The sequence below is a fragment of the Polypterus senegalus genome, chromosome 14, assembly GCF_016835505.1.
Source record: "Polypterus senegalus isolate Bchr_013 chromosome 14, ASM1683550v1, whole genome shotgun sequence".
NCBI classification, from domain to species: domain Eukaryota; kingdom Metazoa; phylum Chordata; class Cladistia; order Polypteriformes; family Polypteridae; genus Polypterus; species Polypterus senegalus.
In genome coordinates this window covers 97,139,785-97,161,739 of record NC_053167.1, presented here as the reverse complement: position 1 = coordinate 97,161,739, position 21,955 = coordinate 97,139,785, and the positions used below count along the sequence as shown (strand labels likewise).

General features: G+C 34.0%; 1 protein-coding gene across 2 annotated transcripts in view; it reads right to left on the bottom strand.

The window, feature by feature from the left end:
• miga1 (mitoguardin 1) overlaps positions 1 to 21,955 on the bottom strand; it is a 99,110-nt gene that overhangs the window by 17,277 nt on the left and 59,878 nt on the right. For both annotated transcript variants that reach the window (XM_039736056.1, XM_039736057.1), the window contains 6 exons: positions 15,319 to 15,419; positions 10,469 to 10,587; positions 10,266 to 10,338; positions 9,735 to 9,821; positions 2,740 to 2,838; positions 2,472 to 2,606 (listed from right to left, as the gene is read on the bottom strand). In XM_039736056.1, coding sequence (XP_039591990.1) covers positions 2,472 to 2,606; positions 2,740 to 2,838; positions 9,735 to 9,821; positions 10,266 to 10,338; positions 10,469 to 10,587; positions 15,319 to 15,419 — 614 coding nt within the window. The remainder of the gene's footprint in view (positions 1 to 2,471; positions 2,607 to 2,739; positions 2,839 to 9,734; positions 9,822 to 10,265; positions 10,339 to 10,468; positions 10,588 to 15,318; positions 15,420 to 21,955) is intronic.

Genomic DNA, 21,955 nt, shown 5'->3' with positions numbered 1-21,955 from the left:
GCGCAGGGCACAGTACTACTTGGCCACGACCCTGCCTGACTGCTGTGTCTGTGTATAGAGTGGCAGATCCTGCTACAATAAAAAACCGCTGTTGCTGTTTCAAGCTGAGTAAAGCTGGTGGTGTAAGACAGGGACTTGCACGTCACCGTGCACACACACACACACACAGTCACAATGCTGTAGTAAACAGTATATGCTCGTACGGATGTTGACTATATGAGTGAGGCACACAGACTCAGACGGAGAATGGGAGACGATTGCCCACAATCGAGAGAGAGAGAGAGAAGAACCAGCTGGAATTACATGACGCTCAGCAGACAAAGCGCATACATACTACTCATATTGCAAGACGTCGCTCGTTTATCAAGTCAAAATTTATTAAAAATTTTAGCTCATCTTGCAAATCACTCATAAACCAAGTTACTCGCAAACCGAGGTTCCACTGTACTATAAATTGACATTTGGCTTCATACAACATACACACATACATTTAATAGAGAGCATTTAATGGCATTGACTTTGACAGACTGTGGTAGGCTGGCGTCCTGCCCAGGATTGGTTCCTGCCTTGCACCCTGTGCTGGCTGGGTTTGGCTCCAGCAGACCCCCATGACCCTGTAGTTTGGATATAGCGGGTTGGATAATGACTGACTGACTGACTTTGACAGACTTTGATATGCCTGAATTTTTTTTTTTTTTTTGCCAAAAAAAAATCCAGATTGATGTGAATTTTTGTGTACTGTATTTTATTTTTTAGGTATAGTACATTATTGAAGCTACATACTTTTTTTTTTTGCAAATTTTTTTTTTTTGAAAAAGAATGTTTGAATATGGATGAAATAACCATATAAATGTTATATTGTCAGGATTCTCCCTTGCAATTTGGTCACAACAAAAAGAGGTAATTTTGCACTTAAACTCTTCACAAGTATATGACTATATTATCTGTACACATTTAGTATAACAGGAAACACTTCTCTATCACAAAATGTCCTTTAGTCAGTTGTCCCAATTCTTGGTCACTTGATATGTGCAGATAAAACATATAACGTCTGTTTTTATCAGACATTATAGGATAAATTTGGCATTTTTCAAGTCAATGTTATTTCTTAATCTTGGTATGTAGTACCGTATGTTACTCTTTCACATAAAATTGTCTTCTAAAGCATACTGATTTTTTATAAATTTTAAATATGCCTTCCGTATTCTTGCAGCTTACAATAGGGCTTAAGGGTACCCAAGTCTATAGGTGAATAAAAACCTTAAAATTTAGCAAATATGTCCCCTTCGACATTTCACTTTAGAAAGCAATTTTATGTGACAAATTAATATATACTATGATTGAGAAGAAATAAGTTTGACCTGAAAAATAGCAAGCTTATCCTTTGAATTATATATGCACAGAAATAGTTATATTCTATATATTCGCCTCACAATGTATTCACCCTTTTATTTTAAATCCATCAGAAATAGCAAATTTTACATTACTGTTTTATTATTAGATAAAATTTAATAAACTTTATTAATCCCATGGAAAAATGCAAATGCATACAGAAACAGAAACACAAAATAAGGACACAGACTCACAGGGCAGATAATACAATTAATCAATTGATAAATAAATAAACAGTACAATGGGTGGAAGTACTGAATTGCAGTGGGCAGAAAAGACCCCTAGAGGCACTATTGTGGTGGATTGAGCGTGTGGCTAAAAGTGCTCAAAGAGAGCGCCTCCTGGAGGAGAGTTTTTTGAAGATCATCCTGTTATCTACAACAGCTTCCAGGGTGTTGTAATAAAAATGTCTTCAGTATAGAACATACAGATCATCTTTCCCCAACTGGACAATATTTGGATCACAAACAAACATGAGCCTACTGTAGTGTTATAAGTAACAAGTTCAGGAAGGGGTTGAATTCTCTTTTGTTAGGTTTTGTCTTTTTTTGTTCTTGCTTGCTTTCTGGTGCTTTTTTTCTAGTTTGACTATGACGTCATTTATTAAATAAGTTTGACTTGATTGTATGCAATGTTATTTTTTTCAATAATAAAAATTTTCAAAATCTTGCAAGAATTACATACAGTTAAATGTAAAGATTGTAAATTAATCAATTTATAATAATATTTTTATATTCTATTACTTTGGTGACAAAGTTTCATATGAAGTTGACAATTTTTTAGTAAAGTTTATTGCATAAGTGGTAAACAATATATCCCATACTAATACTGGATATGAAAAGCAGTTTATTGTAAAAACACTACCAGTAAACATGTAGTTACATATCCATGTTAGAAAATGAATTCTGCCTTAATATTATGGAAAACTGGCACAAATACATTTTTGGTAAATTACTCATTTTAGTTTTTCAAAATAAACAAAAAGCTAATTTAACATTTTCACACTGAACAGATAGTACTAAAACGGCACACCCCATACATTCTTTACTTCTTTAAGGAAAAATGAACAAATTACTTACAGTTTCTTTAAATGAACTGTTTAGCCATCGATTGTTGACTACATTCTGTATAGAAATAGGTGGATTTTCCAAATCTTCAAATGAATCCATTAGAATGAAGTCAAGGACAATGTCATAAAAATTCAAGTGCCTTACCTGTCAAAGGTACACAGTATGAATATTTATTATAAACCTATCCGTTATGTTCTCAAGACAACAAAGTCAAAGCTACAATAAAAATAAATTACATACTTGTGTAGAATGATAATAACAAAAAAAACAAACTTACCCCTCTGGCAGCAAGTTCAGCTTTAGTGTTCTCCCAGTGGTCTGTCTGCTCTAAAAACAGCATCATTTCCTCATAAACCTCCTCAAACCTCTTTGGGTTCTAAAGTAATAAAACTAATTTTTACTGTACATCTACACAATGTATTTTATCAAGTGATGCACTGTATAAAATCTAGTGGTTTGGACTAACAATACTTTTCTCTGTAAAAATTGGAATTTTGTTATAGAAAAAGATTGCAGCATATTTAGTTATACAGCTTACCTCTGCATTATAAGGAACATGTGAACACAGTGTATCAAACACAGTGTTGAAATAAACATCACGTATATAAACAAAAAAATGTAACTATTTATTGTTTATTCTTTTAATTAAAAATGTAATACATATATTCCAGTGAATATAATTTAAAAATCACTTGTGTATCTGCAGTTCATCTGAACTAACATGAAGCTGACAAGCTTACTAAAGAAGTCAATGAATTTCAAAAATATACAATAGTTGTGTCAGATTTATAGTAACAATTGTGCCTCTTTACAAAGTCTATGTCAAACTAAATTAAAGGTTATAAATTCATCAGTTTCCTCTAGTCCATCTCTAATTTGTAGCTGGGCAAACTATTCAACAAAAGTATGATTTATCTATTTAACTTTAATTAATTGCTTATATAAACCATGCAATTGTCTTTCCAGGCATGTGTGTGCTTTTGATTTCTAGGTTAGTAACAGAATATGTTTAAAAAAAAAAAAATCAGGAATACTATGCTTTTCCTATAAATTTTGAAAGCACCCATTTGTAAAATCATTGAGTTTTTATATCTTGTTGGTCTAACAGGCTTTGTTGGGACTAAAACAAATATTTAACATTATTGATAATGTTAACAAAAATAATTTGTCAAAAAGGAATTTCTGTCGTCAGTTATTTATATGCATTTTTAAATGAACCCCCAACTAAAGGCTTGCATAGGACTGACCTTTTGCACAATTTTAACAATTTTTAATGAGCCAATATATTAGAAAGGCAGAGCCATTCAGAGCTGCTGAAAAGTAGAAGGATGACAATGCAAGGTGATGAATAAGTATGCAGCAAAGCTGCAGGCTGTTGTTGCAATGAAGTCTGCAATGTGAAATAGCGTATACACTGAAAGTTAGCATAAAAGTTTTACAAATTATAGTTTTATTTAGAGAATGACAAAAGTAAGTCATGTTATTTAAATCTTATTGATGAATGTTGATGTTCCCTGTTATAACTAAATAGTAAGTCAGTGAGACACTAAATTCATGTTTTGGAATATTAAGTGTCTGAATGCTGAACAAGTACTTCAATAATAAGTTGACTAAGTATAATAAATGACTTTCCCTCCCCACACAAAGAATATTTAAAGCAGAGAAAGGTGTCAAGGGAAATCAAAGTTGTGATCTCATTACGCTTTAATAGCTAATTTTGCAAAAATATATCCGAGCATTGACTATTGGTTTGTAGATGAACTGTATGTGTTGTCTGAAACTTCAGAACTATCATAAAATATGAACAACTAAGAAATGTTACAAATAAAAAACAACTATGTAGTTGTTAGGATGTCATAGAGCAAGATGTCCTACCTTATGAGCAAGTTAGAATGTTTAGAAAATTTTTATCTATTGACTGTAGCAGGTGTTTATGGGCAATACTGGCAACTTAAACTATATAGTGCTGCATAAAATTACAAACTGACGAAGAGATGGAAAACCATGAATACTGACTGGGGTTTCAGCTATAAACTACTTACTTTATAAGTGTACTGCTAGAGTTGAAGTGGCAGTGGGGGGTGTGGGGGGGTATTGGTAGTAAAAACAAGATCAGGAGACAGAAGGGTAAAACATATGGTCAAAGAGCTGCAGAGGTCAAAGCCTACAAGAACAAATGAATCAGAATACCAAAACCCAATGCCAAATACAAAATGTACAGTTAAAATCTTCACAAAGGCCTAATCCCCTGAAAGATTTTTGTACTAGGTAGCACTACAGAAAAAAGAGAAAAAAAAAAACCCAAAATCAGGGACACCTGTAGTATTGACCAGCATACTGAATAGGGGCATCATGTATAAATAATGTGTATGCACAAAAATGTTGCATATACCTGTTTCCACGCACATGTATAAAAACTAAACTTGGCATAAAGCCATGCACATTTTCACAGCAGCCTCACACAGTGCACATGCATATTTCTGCTGGGTTTTGCAAACGGTCAACACCCAGCGTTAAAGTAGAGTTACTGTTTCTGTGTAGTGTCCGTTTCTTTTTTACATTCACATCCATGATGCAGTGTTTATGAAATACACTGAAATTAATTGCATATTGTTTACAAATTTAATTAAATTGATTATAACCTTTCTATAACAATAGTCCACAGAATTACGAAACTACTCCAACTACCTAAACTGCTTTAGCATTGTTACAAGACATCTCAAATGGAAGAATAAGAAGAGAGAGTGCATTTATGGATGATATATCTATCCTCTTGGAGCTGTGTACTGGACTGGCACTGGATTTACAAAGGCAGACTGTGTGGAATTGTGCTGTACGTACTTTGGAAGTTCTGTCCACCCTTAGGTTTTTAGCTACAGGAGCTTTTCAACGTGAAAATGCTGACCAATGGGGTATTGCACAATCATCACTGAATTGCACCATGCCAACTTTATAGGATGGTATTATCCACTTGTCTTTCACATATATATTTCCTTACACTGTAGATGAACTGACAAACACAAAAGCACAATTTACAGCACTGTTCAGTTTTCCAAATTTAATCGGAGCTGTCAACTGCATGCACATTCCTATTGAAACAGTGCTGGACAACTTACATCAGCCAGGTATGAATCACCAAAAGAATGAGCTGACATTGCATCATCTATAGCAGGGGATCCTACAAAAACAGAGACTCCACACAGTTGCAGGTGCTTTTCCATGTCTGGCAAAATGCAAACAATCCTTTCAAGGATAGCGAGTCACCTCAAAGAGGCATGCAAAGAGCATAGAATCTATCCGTTGTGGTGCTTGGTGCTGTCACTACACTATAAAGGCTCCTTCAGAGAGTGAATTTGGTTATGTAAACAGAAAACATTTGTACTCTACTAATGTGCTGTTCTATAGTACATCAAAAGTGTGTTGCATTGGGCAAGCATATAGCGTGCTGCAAAATGTGGCACATGATTGTGGCTTGCCCTGAAGAGATGCAGTATGATGAAACTGACCCTGATTCACCAAATGGTCAGCCAAATCGGACAGCGTTACAACTTCTTTTGAATGTAATTAACAGAATGTAAAAACAGGTAATCAGATGCAGAATTTATTTTTTAACCAATTCATTTAATTTATGGTCAATATCACATAGTACAGCAGTCATTATATTCCTTAGTTCATTGGCCACATGTCTTACAGCATCCACTATTGCATTTTGTGACTCCAGAACAGCATCCGATGGTCGCCCGGCGGTTTCCAAGGCAGAGGTGTGTGCACAGCCAGCTCCCAAAGATTTGCAGGGCACAGCAGCACCATCACCACCTGGAGATGCAGCCCCAATACGGGGTGCAGCTTTTATAATATTGTCTGAAACAGAATAAACAGACAGTGGGCTGCGACTCGTCTTTTCACATCAACTTTGATATCTGACCAGTTCTTTTTTATTTTGGGCACTGCGTGACTTTCTGAACTTGAACTTTCAAGTGTCATTGCCACGAAGTATTACTCCATCAATTTCATTTTGTTGCTTATACCACTACTTAAGCCAACAAATAGTACATTTTTCCTTGACTCACATTCTCTGAAATTCTTTTCTCCGTGTGCTTTTGCCATTGTCATTTAACAAAAAACTGAACAGAAGGGGCTATTTATAAAGATTTGCATATTCAAATATGTGAAATGTTTGGAGGGTGGGGCTGTAGGTGCATGCATGTGTGTTAAAATTCACATTGATTGGAATTTATAAAGGGAAAGTGCATTGAACTATTCTTACGTACAGCTTTATGCAGCTGAATTTTTTTTTTTGTACGTATGCACATTTCCAGTTTTATCATCTGTACACTGTGTTTTAGTGCAAATTCTACACATGGCGTTATACATGAGACCTTACGTCAGGGGTGGATAAAGTCAGTCCTGGAGGGCTACAGATGCTGCAGGTTTTTGCTCCAACCCAGTTGCTTAATTAGAAAACAATCCGTGCCAATAATTTAATTTGATGGCTTGTTAGTGCCTTAACTCTGCCATATCAGGCCATTCTCATATCCTAGATGTTCTTCTCCTTTGTAAGGATATCATCCAAATGATTTGAAGGCTAAAATGGACGAGTAATACTCAATCTTTCACTTTTTTCTCTTCACTTTCCTTCCAATTATTTAATTAAATTATTTAATTAAACCCAATAATGCATGATAAATACACACAGGTGTAAATTGTTAAGAAACTAAAATGAGAAAAGCTGCTTTCTTTTGTCATTTGAATCTTATAAAAAGCCATTAAACCAAGAGTACAGCTGTTTAAGACTAAAACAAGCAATAAGGGATCAGAATCGTAACAAGCAAGACAACTAAAGTGAAGCACAAGTGTTACTTGAGCAATAAGTGTTTCTTATTAAGCAACTGAGTTAGAACAAAAATCTGTAGCCACTGTGGCCCTCCAGGAAATCCGCAATGCCATAACAGCAATTACCTACACAGATGGAGATAAAAATCATAGACCATAAAAATATAACCCACACATCTACAGAGTACTAGACGTCCTTATATTCTACTAAGTCTAAAGAAGAAAAGACACAATCTAATGAGTTCCTTGTCTCATTACAGATACAACAGCTAGATACTCTTAATGCTGTGGAACTGGATAAACCTCTGACACTTAAAGAATTACTAGACACTATAAATTAATTTCAGTGGGAAAGCAGCTGGCCCTGATGGCTAACCCAGTGGATTTGTATACAAAAAATTTCAAATAAGTTAGCTTCACTATTATTAGCAACATTTACAGAAGATAAAGACAATATAATTCTACCTGAAACTTTTCGCCAAACATTAATTTCAGTCTTTCTTAAGAAAAATAAGGACTTACTACAATGTGCATAATGCAGACCAATCTCATTCCTGAAAAATGATGTTAAGATACTCTCCAAATTTCTAGCGAGAAGAATTGTGAAAGTGCCCCTACTATAATATCACAAGACTAAACCAGATTTATAAAAGGCAGACATTTAACTTCTATCTTCTACATTTGTTTAATATAATATATTCACTCCTTAAATCTAACACCCCAGGGATTTTATTGTCTTTGGATTCAGAAAAAGCATTTAACATGGTGTGAGCAGTCCAAAAATACACTGGCAGATTTTCAAAAGATATCTAAACTCAAAATTAATTTGAATAAAAGTGTGCTTTTTCCAGTGAACTCTCTAGCACACAATACTAGACTGGACAACTTCCCATTTATTCTAGCAGATCAGTTTTAAATATCTAAGAGTAAATATCGCAAGTAAATAGAAAGGTCTTTTTCAACAAAATTTTGTTGTCTGCATGGAAAAAATTAAACAAGATGTGAACAGATAGTCCACCATCCCTCTCACATTAGCGAAGAGAATCAACACTATCAACATGAACATCCTTTCCAAGCTTCTTTTTCTATTTCAAACCAGAGACTTGCATACTAATAATATTTTTGCATCCTACAAGAAAATTAAGCTTCAAATTTATCTTCTCATCAACACCATGTTTCCACTATTTTCCAGCTAGAAACTTTGCTAAACTGAAGTTCCTTCACCTTTACCTATTTCAATTCTGGAAGAAATGTTTCATCAGTCTTGAAGAATCTGAAAGCATCTCCAAAATTTATAAAAACATTTTAAAGTCCCTTCCTTTCAGAGATCCCAGGGCACAATAGAGAAAGTTTCTTTCACTTAACATTTCAGAGAAGGAGTCGAAGGCAGCCATGCCCAGAATACAGTCTAGCTCCACATGAATAAATCACTCAGTTATTCAACTTGAAATCTTCTATTGAGCACATTTATCTCAATTTACAACTATCCAAAATGTTTCCAGGGCAAGATTCGATCTGTGAACACTGCAATCTAGCTACAGCCTCACTCGGCCATACGTTTTGGGCACGCACGAAATTAACATCGTTTTGGACAAAAATCTTTGAATGCCTATCAGATAGCCTTGTTGTCACAATCACTCCTAACCCATTAACATCTGTGTTTGGTGCACTCCCAGAAGCGCTTAAAATGGAGGACAAACAAATCGTAATTGCCTTTACCTCACTACTAGCACATAGACTTATTTTGCTCAACTGGAAGAATCCCAACCCACCATCTTTAAGTCAGTGGGTAACTGATGTCCTATGCTATCTGAAATTGAAAAAAAAGCTCTCACTCAGAGGATCTGTTCAAAACTTTTCTAAAATATGCCAGGATCTAATCAATAACATTTTAGAATAAGCTTCTATATAGGAGAAAATGATACTTTTCTTTCCTTGCTGCTTCAAAGATTTGCTTTGTTGGCTAGCTCTCTTCTCTTTCTTTTGGGGAGGGGGGTTTGGGGGGTTGAATTTTGGTTTTGTTAAGTTTGATTTGATTGTATGGATTATTATTTGACTTACATTAAAATTGTTAAAATGAAAAAATTAATTTTCACCTATCTGTCTAAGCTGGATCAGTTAAAATACAATCAAATAAATTATATAAGTTATAACGTTTGGGTAAGTTATATTTACATTCAACTGGAATATCAAAAACTATATACTTTAATATACATTAAACAGACTTCTTAAAAACAAACATCTATAAATCTTTACATCTTATCATGATGCATATGTCTTCTACTTTAGTACATTTTTAGAACTACTGTAACATTTTTAAAGTTCAAATTATTTTAAAAAGCTGCACATTTTACAAGAAGTTTTAATCCAAAAATGATTCTGATTAAATGAATGAGATTTAGAAATTACAGTATTAGTGAGACTAAAAATTGAAGATACCTTTCGTGCTTTCAGAATAATAGAAGACAAAATATTTTTTCCTGCTTCAGCCAAAAATTTCTGAGTTGTACTTTCTGACAGAATAACCTGAATATAAAAAAGGCACTTAATATTGTGCTAAGCAAACACATATGCTTGTAATATACAAAAAAAAATATTTTCACAGTTTAGTCATTCATCATTTCAGATGCATTTCTAAAACCATTTAGTCTTCATGCATAAAAACAACATATGACAGAGCTCATAATATTTTCAGTTTCTCTTAGGTTAAAAACACATTTACAAATGATCACCATTTCTATTTAATCTAAGATAAATTTCAAGACTGGTACAGCAGGATGACAAATTTTCAAAAGACTGACATTTATTTGGTCACAATAGTTTATAATGTTTAAATTCAAATACCCCGTATTTCTGGCATCACTCAATTTTCTAACTTATGTCTAACGTAAAAAAATCATTCAAAGGGTGAATCTGCCTACAAAATATGCTTTTCATCATGATTTAGATTTGTGATAGAAGAAAGAATACCTGGCAAGCCTGTCGCACACAATGCAATTTGGCAAGAAAATCAGAATCTCCCAGACATTCTAGCATTTCTGTTCTGGAAGATAATATTGTGAAGAGAAGTTTATGAAAGATTAAATTAATGGAATAACATAGACAACTAACATAAAGTGTATTTACAAAGAATTTGATAAAAAGGATCAAAATTACACGTGCCAAATGCATACCTCAGTATTCTGCAGGTAATCCTCCCTTCTTCTGCTAGATGTAAAGCTTCCTCATACAATGGAAAGTGACAGAGGTTACCCAAAGCATACGCACTGCGAAGTTCTCTATGCTCTGAAAGCTAAGGACATAATAATAATAATAATAATAATAATAATAATAATAAAGAAAAACACTTTTGAAGGACACATTCTGCTGTAGGCTAAAATAGATTAAATTGATATAGAAAAACATAAAACATTATAAGAAACATGCAAATTACCATTAGATAAGTAAAACAAAAAGATTCAGGAATCCTGGGTTACAAATATGGAAACGTGTATTTTTAAAACAGAATGGTAATTCAGTGATTTTTAGACAAGTATCTTGTGACAGTCAGCCAGTCATTTTGATATCTAAGAGTCCGAGTCCGATATAATACTGGTTGTTGGTCCTATTTCTTGCAGTTTATTTTATATTGGAAAAAGGTGGTCTGGTATTATTCAGCCTGTGCCTCTCACTCTTTAAAAAAAGAATGCACTGTTATCTGTATTTCTGCCTGCTATCACAGTCGAGAATTCAAGTAGTGCTATTATTGGCAACAGAAGTGATTAGGGCCATGCATTATGTAATCTGTACCGACTGTAAGTAGAAATATTAAAACCATCTGAATTAACAACAGAAAGTAAAGGGAATAGAGAAAAACCAACTGATGCAGATGTAATGTTTATTATTTGTATCAACTGAATTACTCTAATTCATTACCAAATTTATAGTCTAAACGTTCAGCATACATTGTACAGAATTAAAATCAGAGTTAAAAATTAAAATTACACTTCATCTAACATCTACATACAACAGTCAATTTGTTTAAAACAATAGTTAATGATTTTTAAGATAAAGTTATTAAGAATTTTCTGGATCACACAACATTAAAGAATTCTACTGTAGTAGCATTGTCAGAAACAAAATTGAAATGAATTGCTAATTATTCACATTTTAATGGACATAAAATGCATAAACAGCATTTAAAAATAAAAAGAAGTAACAACTTCAAACTTTTAACAATTTATAACAGGATAACAGATTTTAAACTCAGGGGAAGGAGAAAGATTTGACTGGGCACTTCCAAACTCTAAACATTTGTATCTTGGTCTTAATATGTCCTTTGTGGTTAGGAAAGAAAAGGAAAATGATGAGGTACATCTGATTTTAATAGGTTTAGCATATGTGTACATGCATCATCCTAAAAAATTAAAGCTACGAGAAACAGGCCAAGCATAATTTTGTGAGGCCATTGACAATATAAAGGAAGTGGGTTTCTTCCCTAGTGGCAACAATTCATCACACTTCTGCCAATAGATTATCCTGAAAACTAGAAAGTGATTAACCAGAACAGAGTTGCTGTAAAGTATTTACCCACTTCATCAGGCTCGACTTGTCAGTGAGCTGGTATGTCTGACTAGACAGCAAGAAATCTGAAAATAGAGGAGCAGCTGCAAGGCTGTCAGCCAGGGGATGGCAAAAGAAGAGTGCTTCACAGTACAATCAGCTGTTTCATAGCACCAAACCAGTAATCTTATTAACAAATGTTGGCTAAAAAGAACTTCTCAACTTAATTTTTTTTTACAGAATAATATATATGTGGGCATGTAAGTGCTATTTATGGTATATGGGGGTTTCCAAAGTTATTTTTACAAATGAACATATATTACAACTGAGCTCAAGTTCAGTTCTGATGACCCCTTGCAGTCCATAATTGGCCGTGTCTATCAGAAATTATAAACTGGTCATGCTAAATTTTACTAAATGCAGCATGGATTCATGTGTGTTAGATGGGTAATGATTTGCTTTTTAGCATTTTATTCTTTTTAATGTTCTGGATATTTAGTAACAGAACACAAGTTGGTAACAGTGAAGCAGCTATTGCCCATTAATATTCAGTGCTGTTTGCACTGCTCTCTTCATCATCAATTTTCAATATTCAGATACAGTTAAGACATCATATTACTTAGAATTAAAAAGAAATTTCAAGACAGAATCAAACATTTGAATAATGTAAGCTGTATTTCTTAAGTTCTTCTAAATATAAATTTGACACTACTGTACTCTTCTAAAGTAAGAGAAGCAAATAAATCCAGCTATTTAAACAATGAGTTCAGTTAAAGGTATAGATGACTTGCTGATTGTAAAATTCATTGGAAAAAAAATCTGCAGCCACAAGGAACACCCAGGACAAACCTAAAAAATAATGGTATCTATATAACACATGCACCTGATGAAAGGAAAACATGCTGACATTTTTTGAGAAAGACACCTCACACTTTTAAAATTCAAAGAAAGTGGAAACTAGAAAAGGTCTGGCAAGATAATAGCAAAAGATGATATTATTCCTGTGTGCCCCACAGTAAGGAGATCATGTGTTCCATCGGGTCCTCCAAAGTGTTTTGAGTAGTGAAAAAGCACTATATAAATTTAAAGAATTATTATTATTATCTTTGTTTAAAGTCTAACTTAGGATCTGCCTGGCCCTAAAATTCACAACAGATGCAAAATATTGTACATTAACATTTCAATTTATTCACAAATAGTTCTGTGGTAGAGGCATGAAATTTCCAGATGCACACAATACACACCTTATAAAAAAGAGGGGAAAATGAAAACACATTTTGGACAAAGATGGCAAGATCCAACTATGCGTAAAGTGATTAATTGTGATCTAAAAGTTTGTCTAATGCTGAATTAATCTTGTAAATGTCAGTTTAAAAATATGTAGAAACTGAGAAGTTCCTACAAATTACACTTCTGAAGGAACAGTTCTCTACAGAATTTAAATTTTTAAAACCAGAAAAATATTTTTCTTCACTTATATCAATAATAAATAATTCAGTATATACACACACATCTGTGGTTATCAGAATATTTGATTTTACTATAACAAACCACTGTAACAATAATACATACATTCAGTTTTAAAAGATGCTAGAAAACATTACTTGAAACAATAACTACCAAATAAAATATTTTTACTTTGGTTTTCAGGTAAAAATAAGTGCCATTATGAGTTTCTAAACTGCATTTTACCTTTTTTGGGCTTGAAGGCACAAGGTATATGAACCATATTTTTTTCTCTCTCTATACCCAGAGTGCATTATAGAAAAATGTGATGCTTTTGGCTCCTGTAGCATCTTTGGCTGAAAGCAGAAAAATCCATCATAAATCAATCCCATGGGCCAGAGTGCTTTGTTAAAACATTCCAGAGAATAGTCAAAATATTAAACTGCAGAAGTCTCTCAAACTTCTTTGTTGCTACTATATACAGATACATGAATAGACTGTACCCAAGCCAAGGAAAAAATGTAAATGAAAGACTAATGCAATATTGCAATATAATTAACCCAACAAACAGGTATTTGATTTGTGAGAAATACCATGCAGACATAGAGAGAACATATATAATTCGTATACGGAGTGACCAACACAGATAGGCTGAACAAATTATTTGATGTTCTAAAAGCAATATCTTTTTTCTTGTGAGCACTAATTTCTAAGATATCAAAATATTTACAGTAATGAAGGTATTTTCTAACCATTGTGGCATTGAGACACAAGCTCCCATTGCAATGATACACTTCAAACAAATTGTTCTAAACAATCTTGATCTAGCAACAAATGCAATGCATCCCTACATGGAGTTTCACTAAAATTCAATGCTACAAGATTCAAAGAAATTATTTGGAATTAATGCTGTTGAATATTGAAATTAACCTCTGCAAGAGTTTTCAGGGAAATGTGCTACGGCATGTACTTCTCATACTTAACACAAATAATAGCATAATCCAAATAAGGAATAAAATCACTGCACCATTATAACATGCCCTAACCAAACACTGGTAACTGCTTTCAAAAGTTGTTTTATTATGTAACCCTGAACACATGAGCAACACTCAACCTGTGCAACTGTGATAAATAGATCAATATCACTTGGTCATGAAACAGTTCTGCTAAATAAAGGCTATTATAAAATGTCTGGTGGGGAATAACGGAGGCTACTGTTAAAAAAAAAAAACAAAAAAAAAAAACCGGTCACTTCACTGACAAACTCTAAATCTGGCAGACAAATATTACTTGGAGTTGGAGGTATTTTGTGGGTCTTTTCTTTTTTAATTGATCATCATTTACTACTGGCTCTCTGAGTTACCAAATGTTACTGGATAAAATAAACCAAACAATGTTAATACACATTCCTCTTTAACAAAATCAGAAAGCCATTCCTTTGGTAGCAGCCCGCTAGTAAGCATAACAATGTTTTTAGCCTATTATTTTGTCTGATTGGTAAAACAAGGTCAGCTTTAGGTTGCTTAAAATAAAATAATGGAAATATTATAATTTTTACATTTATTACCTTTGCTGATTTATTAACATGTCTGTCAGTTTTGAATTACATACTTAAATGAGGCCTATACTTTGTGTTACCTCAAATAAAATAGAGTAAGAAAATTTCACATTCAACTTAAATGGAGCAGGGTGGCCACATTATGGCTGCCTAAAATTTCTACAAAGTATTAAATATGATCTATTTAATAAACAACTTTACACCTATGGTCTCTAATGATCTAAATCCACTAGAATTGTCTTTTTTTTTTTTTTTTTTAAAACCGCTGGAGAACCGACAGTTCTGAGGGTCTTAATCAGGATCACATATGGAGGTGGAGAAAGAATTAACCAACAGTCTTCTGGTGTAAAGTCCAATTTTTTTGACACTAGGTCATGCTGTCAGCACAGATGTAGTAGGTATATTCCCTCAATGAAACAGGTACAAAAATATATATATATTTGGCAGTAAAACTGGTATCTCTGACTGTGATCTTACCTCAGCTGCAGATACAAATGAATCTGTAGATGCAATGCTTATTGTATCTTTGAGACAGAAGTCATCAATATCTTCCTTAACTGTGACATCAGTATCTTTATCTTTAAGAAAAAGAAATGTAAAAAATTAGCAAATTTGCTTCAGTAATGGCCATGATATTTACTTTGCATTATAAGCTGCCACATTTCCAAATACCCAGATGGGATAACCAAATTATTCCCTAGTTTTGAGTGTTGTCCTCTCCCTCCCAACTCTGCAAATTTCTTTTATCCTGCACCTGGAAATGCTTCCGGTGGCCCATTAGTGTGGTCCAGAAGCACTACTGGGTGAGGCGGAAACCCAACAAATTAGGGCTCCGCAGTCCCTGCAGTACTCTAAGGCATAGACATAGAATTGCTAGACGCCACATGACCAGCAGCATCGTATGTCAACATTGCCGCCATATTGCGAGTGGCACTGCTGTGGAGTGAAGTAGTGGATAAAGATGCCTCACGCATGTGCTGCTTGGGATTGTACAAACTGCTATATGCTCCAAACCAGATCCCGGGGGATTACATTTCATAGGTAAGGCTAAACAATTGTTTTGGTTAGATTTGGCCATTAGAAAATCCCGTTTTATAATACGCCAGGCTATGCTAGCAATGCTATGCATTCATGTGCTTAAATGAGCCTCCAAACAACATTTTGGCTAAATGTATGTAGTCACTAACTATGTAGATTGTTGTTAGCAAATAACATTTCTCAAACTTTGAAGGTTTCCCAAAAAATCCACCTCAGGAAGTAGTGGGAGGTAGCCCTTAGACGGGATTTTGAGAAAGCTGTCCTGGGATGTGTGCCATGCTAGTTTGGTAACAGATGCTGTACTGGCATCATATAATCAAAGCTACCACTTGATCACATTAAAAAATGAGGTTTGATGCTTCCTTCTGAGGGTACAGTCTAGGTGGTCAAAGTAGCTGAGCGTGTTATCCAACAGTCGACATTAGGGCAAGCTGTCAGTGTATCTTTGATGAATCAGTTTGTTCGGGCTGAGATTGGTGCAGATGATGTGTTTTTTCTCAAGGAGCACAGTTTGAAATTGACAACCATCATTTCATGCTCATGTCTTTAGTTGTGTCCATCGTCCACAAACTAAGACTGCACCATATTGACAGACTGAATACTCTCAAATTACAGAGTATCTACACACGGAAAAAGCTAAGACAGTTCTGTTTCAAGGATTTTAGATCCTATCCTGTATATATTTAAGTAACCACATTGTGTGTCTGTGTGTGCGTGTGTGTGAGAGACAGATTGAGATTGAGAGTGGAATGAGTGAAATGTTTTCAGAAATTATTAAGCTAACTTGTATACAATAAAAGTGTTTATTTTTGTCATTGAGTATATAATTTCACTGTTAAAAGAAATACCAGACTGCCAGTTGCAGTCTTACTATTTTGACTTTCAGACATTGATCAAGTTTTTGTCTCAATAATGGCCATTATTAGTGTATACAGGGATAAAAATAATTGTATTTAAACGATTCACCAAAATCTGTTGTATGTAAATGATACTGTTTGAAACGTTATTGTTTTTTCCATCAGAAAACCCAGTTTCCACGTCTACCTGTATTAGCTTAAATGGCACATTTGCCACTCGCAATATGGCAGACGTGCTGACGTATCGTGTCCGACTGGGCAACACAGTGAATGCGGCGTCTACCTATATATGTCTATGCTATGGTGGCACCTCCAGAACCCAATAGGGCTGTGCTGAACTTCAACTCCCAAGGTACCTTGTGGTAATCTGAGGCACCACTGCAACCCAGGGGTGCTGCCATCTAGCGCCCTGGGGGAAATAGTGCTCTGTGTATATACTCTCCCCCAGTCCTTCCACTATGGAGGCGTCCTGGCCGGGTAAGGGCCCCCCAGCCTTCCACCACAGTAGTTACTGTATAATATCTAAAACACCTATTTAACGAAAGACTGTCAGTAGACCCTCTGCAATATCAGCCTGACTTCTAAAACAGAATACATTTAGCACAGAATTGTGCATGATCACAAGAAGAAAAAAAAAAAAAAGATTTTGTTTTAGGCTACTATACAGTGGTAAGGATATGTATACAGTTACAGCCTTCTGTTCAACACTTCTCAAATCTGGAAATAAATGAAACATAAAATAATACTTTAAAACCTAGGCTATTTTTAACATTTAAAGCAGATTTGGCCATTAGGGCAGCTGTTTGTCTTCACCATCCTAGATGAGCTATTTAATCTACTATTTCAACATTGTTCTAAAACCGTGAAACTATGCTATGAATACGAAGCACAGAATATTCAAGTATTAAGAATACCATCACTCTGAGCTAAAAAGACTAGCATATAAAAACAGTGTTAAATACATTAAACAGGGCATTAAAGAGTGATAGGCAGCCCAGAAAAAGACGTGTCTTCCTGTTCTGTTCAGTAAATGACAAATGCAAAGTAAATGTACAACACCCACTGAGGACTAGTAACCCTTGAATTACTTTTGAAGACATATTAGTTTTAAAGGTCTATTCTTTGATAGAATATCACTGAACCTAGAGAAGGTGAAAATTATTGAAGACTGGAAAGTACAGACGTTAAGCAAGAATGACAGAGAGAACCTAACACATTAAAGGAAGATTTCTGAAACTACTTCAGAGGGAAGTACAACACCTCCTATAATGCATCAAGTTTCAATCTACATAAGCCATCATTGCAAATCCAATTTCTTCAGGTATCTATAAAAAGCATATGGTATGTGAAAGACTGCTATCAACTGCGTGGTTTTAAACAGTTTCACTGAATATAAACCCCTTACTGCAACTAAAACTCACTCATGAAAATCTGATCATGAAAAACTCTATTCTCAGCTGGGCCTGTAGATCTGTTTCACTTATAAAAAAGAGGCTGTGAGCCACTGTTTCCTGTGTAGATCAGCTTTCAGCTACCTAATGTCTCTACTATCAGTTGCTATGGCTATGCTAAATTAGACCTATAACAAAGCACAAATGGCTTGCTGCCAGTAGACTTGTTGAGAAGTCTAATGGTTCAAATGCCTCTACAATGATTTCAGTGATTGCTATGAGTGAAAATAAAAAAGATTTTTTTTTTTTTTTAAAGAAGAGAGCTTTAAATGTTTCTGCAACAGTCTAGTCATTATGCATTATAAAGTGGCGTGTTGGCCTATTTAGATAATTTGGTATTTATTGGTAGACTGCTCTGTTTTAACAGTGCTAATTGTAAATAACCGGAATTAGGCCTATATTATTTGACAAAGCTAATATATTTTAGTTATAGTATGTCCTGTTGTTTTTCAATACTTGGGTCAACGCTTGGAGATCATTTGCATTTAAGTCTGTTTTGAGGGGCAGGCCACACAGTGTGTTAAAATGAAATTAGTTAACTTTAATGGAACATATTATGTGTGGCACAAACGTAAACCACTATTTTCACTGTAGACTTGAAGCTTTAGAATTTCATCATACATCCTTTATCATGTATTAGCCCCATAACCACTGAAATTTTACAGACTAAATGTAAGAATATCGGGGCTAAAGACAATTTTCCAAACGCAGATTAAAAATATCCTTACACTATATTGTTTCATGAAAAATGTTCTGTCCCATTTAACATGCAGTAATAATAACCATGCTCTGAATAAGAAAACAAGCTTTAATATTTTATTGTTTCACTTTTTATATCCCTTAAATCTATGCCATTCAAAAGGGCAAGATACACCACACATGGGTAGCATGGTCAGTGATATAGTGTGCAGTACTTCTGCCTCAAAAGCATCAGAGTCCTAGGCTTGAATTATAGCAGTGTGTAGACTGCATGTTCTCTCAGAGTCTAAAGGGGTTTTCTCCAAGTATTATAGTTTTTTCTTACACTGAAAAGATTTGCAGATTAATTCTAAATTGGCACCATATTAGTGATTATGGATGGGTCTAGCACTACAAATGGACTGGCACCTCATTCTGTTTTAGGTTCTTAATTTGTGTCTGATGCTGTTGGGACTTGCACCAGCTAACTGCATCCATGAATGGAATAAGTTAGAAAATGCATGGCTTGATGAATAATGTGTTAGTAGTAGTCCTGAATGAACAAGGTTGGATCTAATGTAGTGTTATATTATACAGAATAATCAAATTTGGTGATAAAAATAATCAAAGCATCAGGCATTCACTATTATGATTTTTGGACTCTTCTGTTTAATATTCAATATTAGTCACAGTAAAAATTTTCCATGTTTGTTTATCAGCTTACCAAAGATGCTCTTGTCACCATTACTAACTCAATCACCATGGGCATCAAATGGCCATGAACATGTGGGGGGTGGCAAAAATCATAGGCTAAAACATAAATAATAACAATTCATTTTGGATGTATTCACTGACCTAATATTGACAACACTTACTGTACTTTTGAGGGTATAGATTAGTCATTGGTATCGGTAGATTCAACAGCAGCATTTAAATAAGGCAAAACTCTGTAATCTGAGCATCTGGGGAGCACAGGTGTTGAATATTTGTTCAAAATTATCATATGCTACTTAAGTTTTTTTTATTATTATTGATTTTTTTATTTTTTGGTTCATAGGTAATATTTCTCATATTTGGAATAAAGACAAGTTCCATGTAAATTCTTTGCTTGAAACTTATTTGTAGTTTTAAACATCCACCACAACAATTGAATCAACAATAATATCTTTCCAACTTAATTAAGACAATAAAAGTAAATCATCAACCTGACAACAGGAATGTAACACTAGGCTTTAAAGGAACAGATACAAATTTTAATTCAAAGCATAAGCACCAGTCAGGTGGGTTTACATTAAAACTTGTTTTAAAACTTTGCAAATATATCATCATTCTTTGTTCACCATTATCAAAAAGATCACAGTATTAATTTTTGCTCCTGAATTGCTAAAAAGCTCTACACAGTCAATTACTCATTAGAAAAACTGTGATGACGTGCATTGCGTGAATGCTTACATTCCAATTCTGGCATGGGCTGCCTTGGATACAATGAAATGGAATTATGGCAAGTTTTTAAAGATGACTATTATACTTTGAATTAATTTATATATATGAAATTTTTTATAGTTTATGGAACTGCTTTGGTAATATGATTTTGCTGTCACCATCATCATAAGGTACATGATAGGCTGACATTTTATGTACAAAATATCAACTAATTTAAACTATATTCACACTGAAACTCATTCACAACTTTTTCTCTCACATTTGAAATGGGTCTGATATTTTTTTAGAGAGCTGTAAACATTAAAGATCACAATGAATCTCAGCTTTTCATATCGGATTTAGACTAGTTTCATATGTAGTAATATATATGATACAGACATATGCTGACATATATTAAAGGTGATCCAGGTTTGAATGAGGCGAGTTGTCTGAAAACATATAATCTCCAACTGGACACCCTGAAGGTCATTTCCTTGGAGCAGCATAATGCAAGGCCCTTTAACATATGTAGGCAAACAAACACATTGCTAACTTACTAGTTCGACTGTGTGTGGTACTCTGCACCTGCCACCTGCCAATAAACCTGACTGCTATGTGTTTTCTGATAGAAATTATGGATCTCAACTATTTTTCCAAGAGAGTTTTGCCGACAGACATTGACATAAGTAATTGAATGTCCTCCTAGACATTCTGAGATTGTCACACCAATGCTTTGCATCAAATTCCTCCACATCTTGCACTTAAACAGCCTTGATTTTTTGTTTGCTAGTTCTCTTCCTTACCATTATGAGCTTAAGATTTCACAGATGTCAAGCACTGAAAATGATATGAAGTACCAAAATAGACAGCATGTTTTTGATCACGTGTCTATTATGTTGCATCTGTCTAAGGACTTTTATTTGAACACTAAAAAGGATATGAGCCAAAAATGGGTACTTTTGGCAGCATCTGATATTTGCCTTAATTGTCCATAAATTTTACAATCTCAACTTTTTTTTAGCTTCATTTTTGGATTGAGTTGAGTGACGGGTTTCCATTTGATCCAATGCAAGATGGTTATTAATATCAATCGTTTTTTTCATATTTCAATTTTTGCAATTCCAGTACTGTATATCTAGGCCTCACAAACTATTTGCAATGACTCTTTTAATCTTTGTACCTTTAAAGAAGTTGACAGTTATTTTTACAAGGTTTGTCTGTACAGTCTTTTAAATTATTACTACATTAACATATTGCTGGAACAGAATAACAGTACCACTCTGGTTTTTAAAAAAATACAGATTTCAGATTAGGTTTTCAAAATTATTTAATTTTATTTCAGTGACTAGCAGAATACCCGCGCTTCGCAGCGGAGAAATAGTGTGTTAAAGAAGTTATGAAAAAGAAAAGGAAAAATTTTAAAAATAACGTAACATTATTGTTAATGTAATTGTTTTGACATTGATATGAGTGTTGTTGTCATATCTATATATCTCTATCTCTATATATCTATATATATATATATCTCTATATATATATATATATATATATATAGCAAAATACCCGGAATATATAAAGTCAAAACCTGAATATATAAAGTCAGCGTGAATATATAAAGTCAGCTGGAATATATAAAGTCAAAACCTGAATATATAAAGTCAGCGTCGA